Genomic DNA, 21,622 nt, shown 5'->3' with positions numbered 1-21,622 from the left:
GGTGAAAATGTATCTGGGGCAGTGAGAAGAGTGTCAGAACGGGCACAGGCTATGTTCCCAACAACCAATATAGTTGTGTCCACCCTCCTACCAAGAAAAGACTTCCCAGGAAAGTTGATTGAAAAAATAAATCAACAGATCACTGTGGATTGTGCCATGTATACGATAATGTACATCTTGATCAGGACAGTATCAGAACCTATGCCAAGGACCTAAAGGATGCAACACTTGGCAGGGACCCACACACCCATCACCCCAGCAACAGAGCCCCCCCCACCCTACCTTCTGAAACAACAGTACCCCCACCATCCCCAGGAGAGAAGAGCCAGACACGGCTTATTACAGCACAGCTCTACAAGACCAGGCCCAACACAGCACAGATTTACCAGACCAGACCCGCCTCAGGACAGCATGACCAGACCCGTCCCATCACAACACAGCTCTACTAGACCAGGCCCATCACAACACGGCTCTACTAGACAAGGCCCATCACAACACAGCTCTACTAGACCCGGCCGATCACAACACAGCTCTACTAGACCCGGCCCATCACAACACAGCTCTACTAGACCCGGCCCATCACAACACAGCTCTACTAGACCCGGCCCATCACAACACAGCTCTACTAGACCAGGCCCATCACAACACAGCTCTACTAGACCCGGCCCATCACAACACAGCTCTACTAGACCAGGCCCATCACAACACAGCTCTACTAGACCAGGCCCATCACAACACAGACTACTAGACCCGGCCCATCACAACACAGCTCTATTAGACCTGGCCCATCACAACACAGCTCTACCAGACCTGACCCATCACAACACAGCTCTACTAGACCCGGCCCATCACAACACGGTTCTACAAGACCTGGCCCATCACAACACAGCTCTACTAGACCAGGCCCATCACAACACAGCACTGACCACTACTCAGGGTCGGGCAGAACACTGATGCAGTCCACACCATGTATCATTCAGATCATCAGCCTACATATGCTGAGGTAACCTCTGGCAAAAGACACCTAGAACAATCAGAGATAGGAGAGGTGCGCCAACTACTGCATCTAATATGCAGACTACTGGGCTAGACAGACCCTTTAATTCACGCGCACACACACACACAGGGTTGCAGATTGCATTGCATTGTACTTATTTTTTGGGCCATTAATTTGATTACAACTATCCTTTATTTTATTGGCACTGGTATTATAATAATAGTGTGTGTGTGTGTGTATGTATGTATATATATATATATATATATATATATATATATATATATATATATATATATGTGTGTGTGTGTGTGTGTGTGTGTGTGTGTGTGTGTGTGTGTGTGTGTGTGTTCCCACAGGGGGCCAGTATGAAAATGTATGCACTCACTAACTGTAAATCGCTCTGGATAAGAGCGTCTGCTAAATGACTAAAATGTAAAATGTAAATGTATATGTACAGTGGGGAGAACAAGTATTTGATACACAGCCGATTTTGCAGGTTTTCCTACTTACAAAGCATGTAGAGGTCTGTAATTTTTATCATAGGTACACTTCAACTGTGAGAGACGGAATCTAAAACAAAAATCCAGAAAATCACATTGTATGATTTTTAAGTAATTAATTTGCATTTTATTGCATGACATAAGTATTTGATACATCAGAAAAGCAGAACTTAATATTTGGTACAGAAACCTTTGTTTGCAATTACAGAGATCATACGTTTCCTGTAGGTCTTGACCAGGTTTGCACACACTACAGCAGGGATTTTGGCCCACTCCTCCATACAGACCTTCTCCAGATCCTTCAGGTTTCGGGGCTGTCGCTGGGCAATACGGACTTTCAGCTCCCTCCAAAGATTTTCTATTGGGTTCAGGTCTGGAGACTGGCTAGGCCACTCCAGGACCTTGACATGCTTCTTACGGAGCCACTCCTTAGTTGCCCTGGCTGTGTGTTTCGGGTCATTGTCATGCTGGAAGACCCAGCCACGACCCATCTTCAATGCTCTTACTGAGGGAAGGAGGTTGTTGGCCAAGATCTCGCGATACATGGCCCCATCCATCCTCCCGTCAATACGGTGCAGTCGTCCTGTCCCCTTTGCAGAAAAGCATCCCCAAAGAATGATGTTTCCACCTCCATGCTTCACGGTTGGGATGGTGTTCTTGGGGTTGTACTCATCCTTCTTCTTCCTCCAAACATGGCGAGTGGAGTTTAGACCAAATAGCTCTATTTTTGTCTCATCAGACCACATGACCTTCTCCCATTCCTCCTCTGGATCATCCAGATGGTCATTGGTAAACTTCAGACGGGCCTGGACATGCGCTGGCTTGAGCAGGGGGACCTTGCGTGCGCTGCAGGATTTTAATAAATGACGGCGTAGTGTGTTACTAATGGTTTTCTTTGAGACTGTGGTCCCAGCTCTCTTCAGGTCATTGACCAGGTCCTGCCGTGTAGTTCTGGGCAGATCCCTCACCTTCCTCATCATCATTGATGCCCCACGAGGTGAGATCTTGCATGGAGCCCCAGACCAAGGGTGATTGACCGTCATCTTGAACTTCTTCAATTTTCTAATAATTGCGCCAACAGTTGTTGCCTTCTCACCTAGCTGCTTGCCTATTGTCCTGTAGCCCATCCCAGCCTTGTGCAGGTCTACAATTTTATCCCTGATGTCCTTACACAGCTCTCTGGTCTTGGCCATTGTGGAGAGGTTGGAGTCTGTTTGATTGAGTGTGTGGACAGGTGTCTTTTATACAGGTAACGAGTTCAAACAGGTGCAGTTAATACAGGTAATGAGTGGAGAACAGGAGGGCTTCTTAAAGAATAACTAACAGGTCTGTGAGAGCCGGAATTCTTACTGGTTGGTAGGTGATCAAATACTTATGTCATGCAATAAAATGCAAATGAATTACTTAAAAATCATACAACGTGATTTTCTGGATTTTTGTTTTAGATTCCGTCTCTCACAGTTGAAGTGTACCTATGATAAAAATTACAGACCTCTACATGCTTTGTAAGTTGGAAAACCTGCAAAATCGGCAGTGTATCAAATACTTGTTCTCCCCACTGTATGTATGTGTGTATATGTGTATGTGTGTATGTGTGTATATACAGTGAGGGAAAAAAGTTTTTGATCCCCTGCTGATTTTGTACGTTTGCCCACTGACAAAGAAATGATCAGTCTATAATTTTAATGGTAGGTTTATTTGAACAGTGAGAGACAGAATAACAACAAAAATGTTATAAATTGAATTGCATTTTAATGAGGGAAATAAGTATTTGACCTCCTCTCAATCAGAAAGATTTCTGTCTCCAAGGTGTCTTTTATACAGGTAACGAGCTGAGATTAGGAGCACACTCTTAAAGGGAGTGCTCCTAATCTCAGTTTGTTACCTGTTTAAAAGACACCTGTCCACAGAAGCAATCAATCAATCAGATTCCAAACTCTCCACCATGGCCAAGACCAAAGAGCTCTCCAAGGATGTCAGGGACAAGATTGTATACCTACACAAGGCTGGAATGGGCTACAAGACCATCACCAAGCAGCTTGGTGAGAAGGTGACAACAGTTGCTGCGATTATTTGCAAATGGAAGAAACACAAAATAACTGTCAATCTCCCTCGGCCTGGGGCTCCATGCAAGATCTCACCTCGTGGAGTTGCAATGATCATGAGAACGGTGAGGAATCAGCCCAGAACTACACGGGAGGATCTTGTCAATGATCTCAAGGCAGCTGGGACCATAGTCACCAAGAAAACAATTGGTAACACACTAGGCCGTGAAGGACTGAAATCCTACAGGGCCGTCTGAAGTTTGCCAATGAACATCTGAATGATTCAGAGGAGAACTGGGTGAAAGTGTTGTGGTCAGATGAGACCAAAATCGAGCTCTTTGGCATCAACTCAACTCGCCGTGTTTGGAGGAGGAGGAATGCTGCCTATGATCCCAAGAACACCATCCCCACCGTCAAACATGGAGGTGGAAACATTATGCTTTGGGGGTGTTTTTCTGCTAATGGGACAGGACAACTTCACCGCATCAAAGGGACGATGGACGGGGCCATGTACCGTCAAATCTTGGGTGAGAACCTCCTTCCCTCATCCAGGGCATTAAAAATGGGTCGTGGATGGGTATTCCAGCATGACAATGACCCAAAACACACGGCCAAGGCAACAAAGGAGTGGCTCAAGAAGAAGCACTTTAAGGTCCTGGAGTGGCCTAGCCAGTCTCCAGACCTTAATCCCATAGAAAATCTGTGGAAGGAGCTGAAGGTTCGAGTCAGCCTCGAAACCTTAATGACTTGGAGAAGATCGGCAATGAGGAGTGGAACAAAATCCCTCCTGAGATGTGTGGAAACCTGGTGGCCAACTACAAGAAACGTCTGACCTCTGTGATTGCCAACAAGGGTTTTGCCACCAAGTACTAAGTCATGTTTTGCAGAGGTGTCAAATACTTATTTCCCTCATTAAAATGCAAATCAATTTATAACATTTTTGACATGCGTTTTTCTGGATTTTTTTGTTGTTATTCTGTCTCTCACTGTTCAAATAAACCTACCATTACAATTATAGACTGATCATGTCTTTGTCAGTGGGCAAACGTACAAAATCAGCAGGGGATCAAATACTTTTTTTCCTCACTGTATATATATATAACTATTATTATTTTATATATATACAGTGGGGAAAAAAAGTATTTAGTCAGCCACCAATTGTGCAAGTTCTCCCACTTAAAAAGATGAGAGAGGCCTGTAATTTTCATCATAGGTACACGTCAACTATGACAGACAAAATGAGAAAAAAAAATCCAGAAAATCACATTGTAGGATTTTTTATGAATTTATTGGCATATGATGGTGGAAAATAAGTATTTGGTCAATAACAAAAGTTTCTCAATACTTTGTTATATACCCTTTGTTGGCAATGACACAGGTCAAATGTTTTCTGTAAGTCTTCACAAGGTTTTCACACACTGTTGCTGGTATTTTGGCCCATTCCTCCATGCAGATCTCCTCTAGAGCAGTGATGTTTTGGGGCTGTCGCTGGGCAACACAGACTTTCAACTCCCTCCAAAGATTTTCTATGGGGTTGAGATCTGGAGACTGGCTAGGCCACTCCAGGACCTTGAAATGCTTCTTACGAAGCCACTCCTTCGTTGCCCGGGCGGTGTGTTTGGGATCATTGTCATGCTGAAAGACCCAGCCACGTTTCATCTTCAATGCCCTTGCTGATGGAAGGAGGGTTTCACTCAAAATCTCACGATACATGGCCCCATTCATTCTTTCCTTTACACAGATCAGTCGTCCTGGTCCCTTTGCAGAAAAACAGCCCCAAAGCATGATGTTTCCAACCCCATGCTTCACAGTAGGTATGGTGTTCTTTGGATGCAACTCAGCATTCTTTGTCCTCCAAACATGACGAGTTGAGTTTTTACCAAAAAGTTATATTTTGGTTTCATCTGACCATATGACATTCTCCCAATCCTCTTCTGGATCATCCAAATGCACTTCAGACGGGCCTGGACATGTACTGGCTTAAGCAGGGGACACGTCTCGCACTGCAGGATTTGGAGTCCCTGGCGGCGTAGTGTGTTACTGATGGTAGGCTTTGTTACTTTGGTCCCAGCTCTCTGCAGGTCATTCACTAGGTCCCCCCGTGTGGTTCTGGGATTTTTGCTCACCGTTCTTGTGATCATTTTGACCCCACGGGGTGAGATCTTGCGTGGAGCCCCAGATCGAGGGAGATTATCAGTGGTCTTGTATGTCTTCCATTTCCTAATAATTGCTCCCACAGTTGATTTCTTCAAACCAAGCTGCTTACCTATTGCAGATTCAGTCTTCCCAGCCTGGTGAAGGTCTACAATTTTGTTTTTGGTGTCCTTTGACAGCTCTTTGGTCTTGGCCATTGTGGAGTTTGGAGTGTGACTGTTTGAGGTTGTGGACAGGTGTCTTTTATACTGATAACAAGTTCAAACAGGTGCCATTAATACAGGTAACGAGTGGAGGACAGAGGAGCCTCTTAAAGAAGAAGTTACAGGTCTGTGAGAGCCAGAAATCTTGCTTGTTTGTAGGTGACCAAATACTTATTTTCCACCATAATTTGCAAATAAATTCATTAAAAATCCTACAATGGGATTTTCTGGATTTTTTTCTCAATTTGTCTGTTATAGTTGACGTGTACCTATGATGAAAATTACAGGCCTCTCTCATCTTTTTAAGTGGGAGAACTTGCACAATTGGTGGCTGACTAAATACTTTTTTTTCCCACTGTATATATATATATATATATATATATATATATATATATATATATATATATATATATATATATATATAACACTGCTCAAAAAAATAAAGGGATCACTTGAACAACACAATGTAACTCCAAGTCAATCACACTTCTGTGAAATCTAACTGTCCACTTAGGAAGCAACACTGATTGACAATACATTTCACATGCTGTTGTGCAAATGGTATAGACAACAGGTGGAAATTATAGGCAATTAGCAAGACACCCCCAATAAAGGACTGGTTTTGCAGGTGGTGACCACAGACCACTTCTCAGTTCCTATGCTTCCTGGCTGATGTTTTGGTCATTTTTGAATGCTGGCGGTGCTTTCACTCTAGTGGTAGCATGAGACGGAGTCTACAACCCACACAAGTGGCTCAGGTAGTGCAGCTCATCCAGGATGGCACATCAATGCGAGCTGTGGCAAGAAGGTTTGCTGTGTCTGTCAGCGTAATGTCCAGAGCATGGAGGCGCTACCAGGAGACAGGCCAGTACATCAGGAGACATGGAGGAGGCCGTAGGAGGGCAACAACCCAGCAGCAGGACTGCTACCTCCGCCGTTGTGCAAGGAGGAGCAGGAGGAGCACTGCCAGAGCCCTGCAAAAAGACCTCCAGCAGGCCACAAATGTGCATGTGTCAACTCAAACGGTCAGAAACAGACTCCATGAGGGTGGTATGAGGGCCCGACATCCACAGGTGGGGGTTGTGCTTACAGCCCAACACCGTGCAGGACGTTTGGCATTTGCCAGAGAACAAGATTGGCAAATTCGCCACTGGCGCCCTGTGCTCTTCACAGATGAAAGCAGGTTCACACTGAGCACGTGACAGACGTGACAGAGTCTGGAGACGCCGTGGAGAACGTTCTGCTGCCTGCAACATCCTCCAGCATGACCGGTTTGGCGGTGGGTCAGTCATGGTGTGGGGTGGCATTTATTTGGGGGGCCGCATGGGGGGCCTCCATGTGCTCGCCAGAGGTAGCCTGACTACCATTAGGTATCGAGATGAGATCCTCAGACCCCTTGTGAGACCATATGCTGGTGCGGTTGGCCCTGGGTTCCTCCTAATGCAAGACAATGCTAGACCTCATGTGGCTGGAGTGTGTCAGCAGTTCCTGCAAGAGGAAGGCATTGATGCTATGGACTGGCCCGCCCCTTCCCCAGACCTGAATCCAATTGAGCACATCTGGGACATCATGTCTCGCTCCATCCACCAACGCCACGTTGCACCACAGACTGTCCAGGAGTTGGCGGATGCTTTAGTCCAGGTCTGGGAGGAGATCCCTCAGGAGACCATCCGCCATCTCATCAGGAGCATGCCCAGGCATTGTAGGGAGGTCAAACAGGCACGTGGAGGCCACACACACTACTGAGCCTCATTTTGACTTGTTTTAAGGACATTACATCAAAGTTGGATCAGCCTGTAGTGTGGTTTTCCACTTTAATTTTGAGGGTGACTCCAAATCCAGACCTCCATGGGTTGATAAATTTGATTTCCATTGATAATTTTTGTGTGATTTTGTTGTCAGCACATTCAACTATGTAAAGAAAAAGTATTTAATAAGATTATTTCATTCATTCAGATCTAGGATGTGTTATTTTAGTGTTCCCTTTATTTTTTGAGCAGTGTATATAAAATAAAAATAGTTATATATAAATATATATATTATAAATATATATATATATATATATATATATATATATATATATATATATATATATATACATTGAGGGAAAAAATAATTTGATCCCTGCTGAGTTTGTCTGCCCACTGACAAAGACATGATCAGTCTATAACAAAATCTATGTACTTTACTCAAACCAGTGAATATCACTTATTATAAATGAGATCACTAACCATCAGCTCTTGGAATATCCAGGGCCTGTACTCTTCGCATTTTTGTTATAAAACAACAAATCCAGAATTGATTAAAAACATCAAGGGATAGGACATCATAATCCTACTGGAAACATGGTGTCGTGGAGACATAGATACTCAGTGTCCCTCAGGCTACAGAGAAAGTTTACTACCATCAATCAAACATAAAAATGTTAAACGGGGCCAAGACTCAGGAGGAATCATCATTTGGTATAAGCAGGACTTAGCACTGAATTAAATGAAAAAACGTACTAATCACATTTGGTTAAAACTTAACAAAGGTACAATCTATTGTGACAATGATGTATACATATGTGCAGCTTATGCTCCTCCTTCAGACTCATCATATTATGATGATCAGTTTTTTGACAATCTCCATTCAGAAATCATTCAATTTCAGGCAGAGGGTAAAGTGGAGATTTCAATGCAAGAACAGGTTCTGAGCCTGACTACACTGATGCGGGAGGTAACCACCACATATTTGGACACCCCTCCTTGTACAGTAGCCCTATTATAAATAATACAAACAGTCCTGACCAAATACTGAACAAAAACGGGAAGAAGTTAGTGCATCTCTGTCGAGCCTTAGGCCTATACATGCTTAATGGTAGAATCAGAGGGGACTCTTTAGGTCAGTTTACTTACTGCTCAGCTCTTGGGACAAGTGTAATCGATTATGCCATCACTGACATTGACCCCTCCTCCATTAGTGCATTCACTGTCAGACCACAGACACCATTGTCAGATCACAGTCAGATCAACGTGTTTCTGAAGAAATTAACTGGCAATATTCATTTAAAAAACAGTCCAATAAACTCTACACCATGAACCAATCATAGAGATGGGCTCAAAACAGTGCAGAGATATTAATTGAAACATTGAACTCAAATGAAATGATGAACTCTATACAGTTTTTCAATAACTCACAATACCAAAACAAGAAAGAAGGTGTCAATTTGGCTAATCAAAACGTCAATTGCATTTTCCAAAAAGCAGCATCGAAAGCAAATTTGAGAAAACCAAAGAAATGCAACATCAGAAACAAACAAAAAAATGTTTCTGAAAGATGGTTTGATAATGAATGTAAAACAATTAGAAAACACCTAAGACAAATGTCAAATGAAAAACATAAGCAGCAAAACAACCCAGATCTATGCTATGAATACTTTTAAACTGAAACAGTATAAACATACACTGAAACGTAAGAAATTGAATTATACCAACATGACACTTGATGAAATTGAAAGTGCAATTGACCAAAATCAGTTCTGGGACATGTGGAACAATTTCAGCACGACAAAGCCACAATAATTAGCCATACAAGATGAAGGAATTTGGAAAACTTATTTTGATAATCTATACAAAAACATCCCACAAAAGACTTACAACAGAACCAATTAGAAATTCAAGAGAAATTGAACATCCTTGAATCAGTCATTAAAAACCACCAAAATCCATTAGATTACCCAATAACCCAACAAGAACTAAATGAAAAGCTCAAATCTATAAAATCAAAGAAGGCTTGTGGTCTAGATAACATCAGAAATGAAATACTGAAAAACAGCACACTGAGTTGCAAAATGCTGTGCTTAAATTGTTCAACATAGTTTTAACTTCTGGCTGCTCCCCTGATGTGGTCCTCTGTAGCTCAATTGGTAGAGCATGGCGCTTGTAACGCCAGGGTAGTGGGTTCGATCCCCGGGACCACCCATACGTAAAAATGTATGCGCACATGACTGTAAGTCGCTTTGGATAAAAGCGTCTGCTAAATGGCATATTATTATTATTATATCTGGAACCAGGGGCTCATCTCCCCTATCCACAAAAGTGGAGACAAATCAGACCCCAAAAATTACAGGGGAATTTGCGTAAACAGCACATTTCAAATTGGCTTTCTCCCTAACCATCGCACTACTGACCATATATACACCTTACACACACAAATTAATAAACACGTCCACCAAAAGGGCAAAATCATTGCTTGCTTTGTTGACTTTAAAAAAGCATTTGATTCTATTTGGCACGAAGGGCTATTCTACAAAATTCTCCAAAGTGGGCTTGGTGGTAAGGTGTATGACTTAATAAAATGTATGTACACAGAAAACAAGTGTGCAATAAAAATCTAAAACCAAAGAACAGAATTCTTTTCACAACGTCGAGGTGTGAGACAAGGCTGCAGTATGAGTCCAGTTCTTTTCAACATTTATATAATTGAATTAGCAGACATGTTGGACCATTCTCCAGCCCCAGGACTCACACCATTTGACACAGAGGTAAAATACCTGCTATATTCTGATGACTTGGTACTTCTATCACCAACCAAAGAAGGTCTTCAACAGAACCTTAACATTCTAGAGCAATATTGCCATAATTGGGCCCTGGCAGTAAATAAAAAAATAAAAAATCATGATTTTCTACAAAAAAACAGATGTCAGAAACACAAATATAAATTCACCCTGAACAACACCATAATTGAACACACCAAAAATTACACATACCTTGGTCTGACCATATCTGCATCGGGAAACTTTAATATGGCAGTGAATGCACTCAAAGAAAAAGCCTGCAGAGCATCGTATGCAATAAAAATGAAATTATTCAAAATCAACATCCCAATTAGATTTTGGACCAAAATATTTGACAGTGTAATCCTACCAATAGCTCTTTACGGAAGTGAGGTTTGGGGGCCACTCAATAAACTGGACTTTAAAATGTGGGACAAACATCCAATTCAAGCCCTACATGCAGAATTCTGTCTGAAAATTCTACAAGTCCAGAAAAATACACCAACTAATGCAAGTAGGGCAGAATTGGGCCGCTTTCCAGTAGTAATGAAAATACAGAAAAGATCATTACAATTTTGGCTACATCTAAATTCAAGTCCAAATTCAAGTCTGCAATTTAAAGCACTTCAAACCCAAGAGCTGAGCCCAGAAACGAGCCCTCTCAGTCAGCTGGTGTTGGACCTAACCAACCAAGCTGACACCAGCACTGCTTCAGAAGAAAGAATTCCAATGAACAAAATCATGAACCAATCAAAGGACTCACATTTACAACATTGGAAAAACAAAACAAAATCCCAAAGCCGACTAAATTGCTATCTGATCCTAAACAGAGAATATGAATTGGCTGATTATCTCTACTCTGTCAGAGATACGAAGCAGAGACAGATCCTTACCAAGTACAGGCTGAGTGACCATCAATTGGCAATAGAAACCGGCAGACATAAAAAGACATGGCTACCCAAAGAGGAGTGTATATGTGGTCACTGCATGACAGGGGAGGTAGAAACAGAGATGCACTTTCTCCTTTACTGTGATAAATATTCCTCACAAAGAGATTCATTATTCACAGAAATGACTACATTTATTCCAAATTTTAACTTATTAAACCCAAGGAAAAACTAAAAATACTAATGGGCGAAGGAGCAATGGCTCCTCTTGCAGCCAAATATGTATTTGCCTGCCATAGCCTGAGGGACACTGAATAATAACATCTGCATAGTAAATAGTAACTTACTTATTATTATTGTTATTGCTATTATTGTTATTACCATTATTATTGTTGTTTATCATTCCAAATAGTATTGGTATGGGTGGTAGTGGTAATGATGGCAGTTTAATGATGGTGGTGGTAGTAGTGGTAGTAATGATGATGGTAGTTGCAGTACTGATGTAATGGTGAAGATGACCATTATTTAGTTATAAGTTAGTTATAGTTTCATTTTCCATATTTATATTTTTATATTTAGTACATTTCTATTATTGACTGTTACCATTTATTGTTATTATTTTTGTATTTAATTTAGATTATTATTTACTACCATCTTATATTATTATTTGTTATTGTTTATAATTCTATTATTGTATACATTGTTGCTTTGGCAATATTGACACAATGTTTTTCATGCCAATAAAGCAGCTTCAATTTGAATTTGAGAGAGAGAGAGAGAGAGAGAGATGTGGAGAGAGAGAGAGAGAGCAGAGGAGAGAGAGAGAGCTGAGGAGAGAGAGAGCTGAGGAGAGAGAGAGAGAGAGAGCTGAGGAGAGAGAGAGAAAGAGAGAGAGCTGAGGAGAGAGAGAGAGCTGAGGAGAGAGAGAAAGAGAGAGAGAGAGAGAGAGAGAGAGAGAGCTGAGGAGAGAGAGAGCTGAGGAGAGAGAGAGAGCGAGAGAGAGAAGAGGAGAGAGAGAGAGAGAGAGAGAGAGAGAGAGAGAGAGAGAGAGAGAGAGAGAGAGCTGAGGAGAGAGAGAGAGAGAGAGAGAGAATGAGGAGAGAGAGAGAGAGAGAGAGAGAGAGAGAACTGAGGAGAGAGAGAGAGAGCTGAGAAGAGAGAGAGAGAGAGCTGAGGAGAGAGAAACAAAATAGGGATATATGGAGAAGAGGAGTAAGAGAAGTGGCTCATATGTGGAGGAGAAACAGAAAGGCAGGATGAACGATGCAGAGATGTAAAAAAAGAGCGGGATAGAGGGATGTTTAAACAGAGACCTGATGATGGTCTGCTTGTTGGGGTCGTAGAGGGACATGAAGAGTTCAGAATCTTCTCCGATCCGGCAGACAAAGTTCCGGACAAAGACATAGAGGCTGTGAGTGGGAGAGGACTGGATCCGGGCCGAGATTACTGAGTGGTCCGTCTGAATGTTGGACTACAGCAGAGAGAGTTAAAGAGAAAGAGAGAGAGAGAGAGAGAGAGAGAGAGAGAGAGAGAGAGAGAGAGAGAGAGAGAGAGAGAGAGAGAGAGAGAGAGAGAGAGAGAGAGAGAGAGAGAGAGAGAGAGAGAGAGAGAGAGAGGGAGAGGGAGAGGGAGAGGGAGAGAGAGAGAGAGAGAGAGAGAGAGAGAGAGAGAGAGAGAGAGAGAGAGAGAGAGAGAGAGAGAGAGAGAAATAAATATAAGTGGTGTGTGGACTACGGCTATACTCTTGAAATACAGTGCATGACCATTGTCTTCTTTCCATTACTTTTTCAACTCTCTCAATCTTACTTCATCCATTATTCTCACAATTTCTGAAACTCTACCTTTCTAATCCTGTCAACCCTATCAACCCTATCAACCCTGCCAACCCTGTCAATCCTATCAACCCTGTCAACCCTGTCAACCCTGCCATCCCTGTCAACCCTGCCACCCCTGCAAACCCTGCCACTCCTGTCAACCCTGCCATACCTGTCAACCCTAAAACCCTGTCAACCCTGTAAACCCTGTCAACCCTGTCAACCCTGTCAACCCTGCCAACCCTGTCATCCATGTCAACCCTGCCAACCCTGTCAACCCTGTCAACCCTGCCAATCCTGTCAACCCTGTCAACCCTGTCAACCACTTTCTGTTAGTCTTTGACTTTGTTCCTCTCTTACTCTCTGTCTGACCTGTTCCTCTTTGATGCGTTCATTGATCTTGGTGGTGGCGTCTTGGTGGGCTCGGAACAGGCTAATCACGCTGGCGTTCTCCGGGTCCAGCATATTCCCATTCACATCCCGCACCACCAGGTCCAACTCCAAGATCCTGGAAGGGAGAAAGGGAGGAGGAGGAGGAGGAGATTATGGAAGAGAAAGAAAGGTCTCTCCCTCAGCCAGATGCAGATATGGAATTTCTCAAATGAGAATGATCTATTTAAGTGATTCAGTAGTGGTTATATGGGCCATACTTGTTGCCATAGTCGATCTTGGAAGTGACTTTCTGTTTGAGCTCCTTGAACTCATCGCTAGGCAACGTGCCAGACAGGAGCTGGGAACGCCATTCCATCAAATCCCACATCAGCCCTTGGACCTGCACCACACGGCTCTTCTTATTGGCCTAGGGAGAGAGAGACCTTGTTACACACACATGTGCACGTACACATATACCAAACACACACAAACACTTTGTGTCGGGTGTTTACCACGTAGAGCTGTTTCCAGATGCTACCCCACTCCCTCAGAGTGGTGGTCACCTCCTTCACTAGGGGCATCTCTGCTGACAATACCACCTCCTGGTCCCTGTGGAAGAAATATCACATATTACTCACACACATACACACGCACTGTACACACTCACACACACACACAGGTAAGCATATGACACTGACACACACTCACACATCACTCACCCTCGCTTTTCAATGATGACCTTCCTCAGCTGCACTATGCTGGCTGGGAACACTCCCTGTGAGGATAAGGAGGGAGAGGGGAGAGAGGTTGATAGGGAGGTAGAGTTGGGGGAGAGAGTATGTAGAGAGATACTTGCTCACATCCAAACGTACTATCCTGTCTTCAACTGTCCAGCTGTGTCTTACCTGTCGATCCTTGTTCCTGACCAGGTAGCCTTTATACCAGCCTGCAACCAGAAAACACAGGATACAGTCACAACACAGGATACAATATCCCACATTATTCTCAGTTTCTATCCCACATTATCCTCAGTTTCCATCCCACATCATTCCCAGTTTTCATCCCAACATTATTCTCAGTTTCCATCCCACATTATTCCCAGTTTCCATCCCACATCATTCCCAGTTTACATCCCACATTATTCCCAGTTTACTCCCAGTTTACATCCCACATCATTCCCAGTTTACATCCCACATTATTCTCAGTTTCCATCCCACATTATTCCCAGTTTCCATCCCACATCATTCCCAGTTTACATCCCACATTATTCCCAGTTTACTCCCAGTTTACATCCCACATCATTCCCAGTTTACATCCCACATTATTCCCAGTTTATATCCAGACATTATTCCCAGTTTACATCCTAGTTTACATTCCCAGTTTACATCCACATTAGTCCCAGTTTACATCCCATGTTTTTCTCATTTTCCATCCCACATTATTCCCAGGTTCCATCCCACAATATTCCCAGTTTCCATCCAACATTATTCCCAGTTTTCATCCCACATTATTCCCAGTTTACATTCCACATTATTCCCAGTTTACATTCAGACATTACTCCCAGTTTACATCCCACATTATTCCCAGTTTACATTTACATTTTGCATTTTAGTCATTTAGCAGACGCTCTTATCCAGAGCGACTTACAGTTAGTGAATACATATATATATATATTTTTTATACTGGCCCCCCGTGGGAATCGAACCCACAACCCTGGCGTTGCAAACGCCATGCTCTATCAACTGAGCTACATCCCTGCCGGCCATTCCCTCCCCTGGACGACGCTGGGCCAATTGTGTGCCGCCCATGAGTCTCCCGGTCGCGGCCGGCAGCGACAGAGCCAGGATTCGAACCAGGATCTCTAGTGGCACAGTTAGCACTGCGATGCAGTGCCTTAGACCACTGCGCCACTCAGGAGACCATCCCACATTATTCCCAGTTTACATCCAGACATTATTCACAGTTTACATCCCACATTATTCCCAGATTACTTTCAGACATTATTCAAAGTTTACATCCCACAATATTCCCAGTTTACATCCCACATTATTACCATCGCAGGTCTCCTGGATGTGGACCGTGTCCCCAATCTCCAGAGACAGCTGCTTCACTCCAAGGCCAATGAAATTCCACATTACTAGGGGAGACACAGAGAGATGACCAATGAAATGATACATCACTAAGAGACACAAAGAGGTGACCAATGAACTTCCACATGAGAGACGGTCATACAGTGTACTGCAGAGAAAGACCCTAAAACAGAGAAAACATAACAGAAACCAATACATTAGCTTTTGTTTTCACTCGAAGAAAACACTCAGACTTTCTTGTTCAGGGGAGGGAGGGGATAGTATGTTGGGTTTTGTTTTGCTTGTTGGAGGGCGAGGTATTTTCACTATTATTCTTAGATTTATATATCCTTGTTCCTCATGTGATATATGTTTGTACAACAGAGGAGGCTGGTGGGAGGAGCTATAGGAGGACGGGAATGGAATAAATGGAACGGAGTCAAACATATGGTTTCATTTATACCATTCCAGACGATCTCATTCCAGACATGGGACCGTCCTCCTATAGCTCCTCCAACCAGCCTCCACTGTTGTACAACTATGTCAATAATTGTGTGCCCTCTTTATATTGGCAAACGTCAGCCTCGAAACCTTAATGACTTGGAGAAGATCTGCAATGAGGAGTGGGACAAAATCCCTCCTGAGATGTGTGCAAACCTGGTGGCCAACTACAAGAAACGTCTGACCTCTGTGATTGCCAACAAGGGTTTTGCCACCAAGTACTAAGTCATGTTTTGCAGAGGGGTCAAATACTTATTTCCCTCATTAAAATGCAAATCAATTTATAACATTTTTGACATGCGTTTTTCTGGATTTTTTGTTGTTATTCTGTCTCTCACTGTTCAAATAAACCTACCATTAAAATTATAGACTGATCATTTCTTTGTCAGAGGGCAAACGTACAAAATCAGCAGGGGATCAAATACTTTTTTCCCTCACTGTATACGCTACCGTTCAAAAGCTCCTCTAACCAGAATAGAAAGAGGAGTGGGAGGCCCCAGTGCACAACTGAGCAAGAGGACAAATACATTAGAGTGTCTAGTTTGAGAAACAGACGCCTCACAGGTCCTCAACTGGCAGCTTCATTAAATAGTACCCGCAAAACCCCAGTCTCAACGTCAACAGTGAAGAGCGACTCGGGATGCTGCTTCTAGGCAGAGTTGCAAAGAAAAAGCCATATCTCAGACTGCCCATCTTAATCTTTTATTTTTATTGGCCAGTCTGAGATATGGCTTTTTCTTTGCAACTCTGCCTAGAAGGTCAGCATCCCGGAGTCGCCTATGGAATATGGAATCATGTAGTAACCAAAAAAGTGTTAAACAAATCAAAATATATTTTATATTTGAGATTCTTAAAAGCAGCCAGCCTTTGCCTTGATGACAGCTTTGCACACTCTTGGCATTCTCTCAACCAGCTTCACCTGGAATGCTTTTCCAACATTCTTGAAGGAGTTCCCAAATATGCTGAGCACTTGTTGGCTGCTTTTCCTTCACTCTGCCAACCGACTCCTCCCAAACCATCTCAATTGGATTGAGGTCAGGGTATTGTGGAGGCCAGCTCATCTGATGCAGCACTCCATCACTCTTCTTCTTGGTAAAATAGCCCTTAAACAGCCTGGAAGTCTGTTGGGTTATTGTCCTGTTGAAAAACAAATGATAGTCCCACTAAGCCCAAACCAGATGGGATGGCGTATCACTGCAGAATGCTGTGGTAGCCATGCTGGTTAAGTGAGCCCCCCCACACACACACACACACACCATAACACCTCCTCCTCCATGCTTTACGGTGGGAAATACACATGCGGAGATCATCCGTTCACCCACACTGCGTCTCACAAAGACATGGCGGTTGGAACCAAAAATCTCCAATTTGGACTCCAGACCAAGGACAAATTTCCATCGGTCTAATGTCCATTGCTTGTGTTTCTTGGCCCAAGCAGGTCTTTTCTTCTTATTGGTGTCCTTTAGTAGTGGTTTCTTTGCAGCAATTGGACCATGAAGGCCTGATTCACACAGTCCCCTCTGAACAGTTTATGTTGAGAAATGGCTGTGACGTGAACTCTGTGAAGCATTTATTTGGGCTGCAATTTCTGAGGCTGGTAACTCTAATGAACTTATCCTCTGCAGCAGAGGTAACTCTGGGTCTTCCATTCCTGTGGCGGTCCTCATGAGAGCCAGTGTCATCATGGAGCTTGATGGTTTTTGCGACAGCACTTGAAGAAACTTTCAAAGTTCTTGAAATGTTCCGTATTGACTGACCTTCATGTCTTAAAGTAATGATGGACTGTCATTTCTCTTTGCATATTTGAGCTGTTCTTGCCATAATATGGACTTGGTCTTTTACCAAATAGGGCTATCTTCTGTATACCCCCCTACCTTGTCACAACACAACTGATTGAATCAAACACATTAAGAAGGAAAGAAATTTCACAAATTAACTTTTAAGAAGGCACACCTGTTAATTGAAATGCATTCCAGGTGACTACCTCATGAAGCTGGTTGAGAGAATGCCAAGAGTGTGCAAAGCTGTCATCAAGGCAAAGGGTGGCTATGTGAAGAATCTCAAATATAAAATATATTTTGATTTGTTTAACACTTTTTTAGTTACTACATGATTCCATATGTGCTATTTCATAGTTTTATGTCTTCACTATTATTCTATAATGTAAAAAATAGTAAAAATTAAGAAAAAACATTGAATGAGTAGTGGTGTCCAAACTTTTGACTGGTAGTGTATATATACATCTTGTTCATCAGTAATAATATGGCTGTAGAGATGTATGTTTTATAGGTCTGTGTCCACATGATGTTAGAAGCACTACCGTGCTGCTACTGTATTTGTGAAACTTCATGCTACTTCCTCCCTCCTACACTTCCTGTGTTTTCAATCTAACTCGATCACAATGATACATTTTACCTTTCATATTCAATATTATTGTGCATATTGCATCAGGGTTGAGCTATTTCAAACAATTTGCTCTTTAAAGCCAAGCAGGTCAATCAATAGATTATCCATGATAAGGACAAAGCCTAAACATTCTCTCCTTCGCATAAACATATTGATCTGCATAGCTGGGTTTCTATTTGCTGCAGTAGTTCTACAATGCATTAGAAGCTGATGATGTTTATGAAAAGTGACAGTGATAGAATTGGTCTTCTGATTAGGAAAGGTACACAAATTGAACCACTGCCATCATGTGTCAAGTGCTTCCTGACAGCCGTGTCACAGAGACAATGTCTGATTCAGCCATTAAAACACTCTGGGCAGCCATTTTATTTATCTTAACACAGAGGTCTATCAGTGATCTCTACCTCATCTCTCTACCTCATGACTTTGCAGGCATAGTCACACTGACAGAGTCACAATGTAAGAGTCTGTTAGCTGACACCTGCCCACATCCTGTCATGGAGAAAGTGAGGGCGATGGGCCCATCACCCTCTGCAAACACACACACACGGAGGCCTGCACAGGTGATCGTGGATTACTTACCTACGCCATACCGCTCCGTGGTGGTCCTCATCCAAGGAGCCATGACTGCTTCTCTTGTCTCCCTCTCTCTCTCGTTCTCTCTCTTTGGGTGTCTGAGATACGTTTTCCACTCTACCTCTCACTTCTGCATTTTGTTCTGTATATGAAAGCAGAGAGCTCCTCCCCCTCTCCTTTCTTCCTTCCTCTTCTCTTTCTCTTCTCTTCCTCTCTTCACAGTTCTCACAGGGGAACTGTCTAGTTAGTTGTGTAGTTGTGCATCTAGGGGCCTGTTCACTGACTGTGACTCTACATCTGACCTTAGTCTGAACAATGAACCTGTTCTCAATGAGTGGCCGATGGGCAGCATTCAAATGGGCAGTGTTTAAATTGAAGTGAGGAAGTGTTCTCGTCTAAAGTCACAAATTGTCTTATTAACTTGTTGGACACCTATCTGGAATACAATTTTCAAATGCACTCTGAATAAATCTGAATAATAGACATAGAATGCTTGATACAAGTCAACACAACAAACTTGGCAATATGTTTCCGCTCCTCCATGGACCGCTCTCGTAAAAACCCCAGCTGCTCTTATCGCTCCTCCTTCCCCTTCGCTGATGGAAAGACCAGACAGCTGTAACCAGCCCTGTATGTTAAAAAGCTTGTGCCATTCTACTCGCTGTGAATGTAGCTTACTACTACACCAGTGACTCATTATGAGTGATGGAGTGTAAATAGATGTGTAGTTTCCTTACTTATCCACTAGAGGGTGGTAGACATTACATTTTACAAGAGGTCACGTTATAGACCAGCTGCATAGCACAAGCATACTTTTGCTTTTCAGAAAACACATGAGAACTCGATACCTATAAATAAATGATAAACAAACTATCGTCAAATGTATTTCTGTTTGATCGCTCTCGCCCACAGTCCACAGCATCCTCGGTCCACAGTATGCATCCTAGGTCCATTACGCCCCTGTCGCTGTGGAAACAGAATGGACAGAGGCTATAGCAGAAGACCTCATCTTTCTAATTGACAGACATGAAACCACAATGGAACACACGAAGAGACTGTGTGTCTGTGTGTGTGTGTGTGTGTGCGTGTGTGCGTGTGTCTGTGTGCGTGTGTGTGTCATTTACTGGTCACACACACACACAAATACGAGCACACACACACAAACGCACACAGACACGCAAGCACAATTGCACTCATTTATAATCATTTATAATGTCACCTAGCCACCCTAACTAGCAACCCTGTTTAGACCTTTTTGTTCAGTGTGTGTGTTATGTTCTGTATGAGTATTTGTTTGAGAACTCCCAAAATGACCTTGTGGAAACAGTTTGTATGGATCCACATGTTTAACAACGATGTTCCATACCCCTGGACAGGATGCTAGTCTATCTCAGGGCCTTACCCTGAGTGCCAAGCAGAGATCCATCAGGTCCCATTTTTACACTCTTTGTTATGACTCAGCAGGGGATTTAACTCCCAACTTTCCAATCTCATGGTGGACACTCTAACCAAAAGACCACTGGTCTAACTCTCTGAATATTCTGCAGTTAAACAGGCTGGGGTCATGAACTCCTGTCAACTTTTAAAGTTAATCCATGAAACATTACCATATACTTGGCCTTGTATGGTCTTTTACCAGACAGGAAGACACACAGCTACAAAAACACACATGCACATGCACTCACAGGGTTGGATGGATTACATGACAATGAAAGTAATTAGTAACGTAATCCATTGGATTACTCGAAATGAGTAAAGTAATCTGATTACTTTTGGATTAATTCCTTGGTTAGCCAGCATCTGCCTCGTCAGTTTATGCTGCAGACCGATCAGCTCCCTCTCTAACTCTGCCCACCCAAGAATCCTTGGGCAAGTGCTGGCTTAACTTTCTGCTGCATCTTCTTGATTAAAGGTAATCACTGCTAAAAGGTCAGCGTTACTGTCAAGTTACAGGGAAAGCTTTCCCGACCATCAATATTTTATTGTGAAATGATAGGCCTACACCAAGCCACCAAACAGACTGTGGCCAGTAAAAGAGGTCATAGTCACATTAACGTGTTACAGGAGGGGGTTGCAGATCCGGAACGACCCACTAGGTGTCCTCCTCTGACAACCTTAGGCACCTCCTCACTCACAGTCTGGACTAATCATGATCCTATTGGTGTCACCTGTGTCTACCTGTTCACCTGTGTATTTATGCCCTCACTGCCCTGTGTTCCCTTGCTCAGTTTTCTCTGCTAGTTTCTCAATGCCAACCACTACGAATCAGTGTCTGATCGTGAGACGTATGTACAGGTACTTGAGAAGTGTTCTCCCTGTTTCATTGTTGTTTCAGTCGTAGTTAGTATTTCGTATTTTTGCTGTCAGCCTGTTTTTGGAGTCCATTATTCTGTATCCTGGTTTTGGGACCACCAGTAAAAATCCTTGTTTCACCATCTCTGCCTACTGCCTACTGTCTATCCTGCACCGCACCTGGGTCACACCTCACACCAACCCTTACATGAATGTCTGACCCACCTTTAACAGAACAGTCTCCTATGATAAAGCCTTCAACATGAATG

General features: G+C 43.0%; 1 protein-coding gene across 1 annotated transcript in view; it reads right to left on the bottom strand.

Annotated features, from left to right (window-relative positions):
- Window positions 1–19,189, bottom strand: part of LOC121532851 (dedicator of cytokinesis protein 2) — a gene marked incomplete at its 3' end in the record, with an annotated part of 127,502 nt that extends 108,313 nt beyond the window's left edge. Inside the window, exons 1-8 of the mRNA XM_045217975.1 lie at window positions 19,068–19,189; window positions 15,563–15,646; window positions 14,415–14,455; window positions 14,229–14,284; window positions 14,022–14,118; window positions 13,788–13,936; window positions 13,510–13,645; window positions 12,637–12,794 (exon numbers count right to left, since the gene is read on the bottom strand). Coding sequence (XP_045073910.1) covers window positions 12,637–12,794; window positions 13,510–13,645; window positions 13,788–13,936; window positions 14,022–14,118; window positions 14,229–14,284; window positions 14,415–14,455; window positions 15,563–15,646; window positions 19,068–19,110 — 764 coding nt within the window. The remainder of the gene's footprint in view (window positions 1–12,636; window positions 12,795–13,509; window positions 13,646–13,787; window positions 13,937–14,021; window positions 14,119–14,228; window positions 14,285–14,414; window positions 14,456–15,562; window positions 15,647–19,067) is intronic.
- Window positions 19,190–21,622: the final 2,433 nt, after the last annotated feature.

This window comes from Coregonus clupeaformis, unplaced genomic scaffold (assembly GCF_020615455.1).
Source record: "Coregonus clupeaformis isolate EN_2021a unplaced genomic scaffold, ASM2061545v1 scaf1305, whole genome shotgun sequence".
NCBI classification, from domain to species: domain Eukaryota; kingdom Metazoa; phylum Chordata; class Actinopteri; order Salmoniformes; family Salmonidae; genus Coregonus; species Coregonus clupeaformis.
This window is presented reverse-complemented; position numbering and strand designations above follow the sequence as displayed.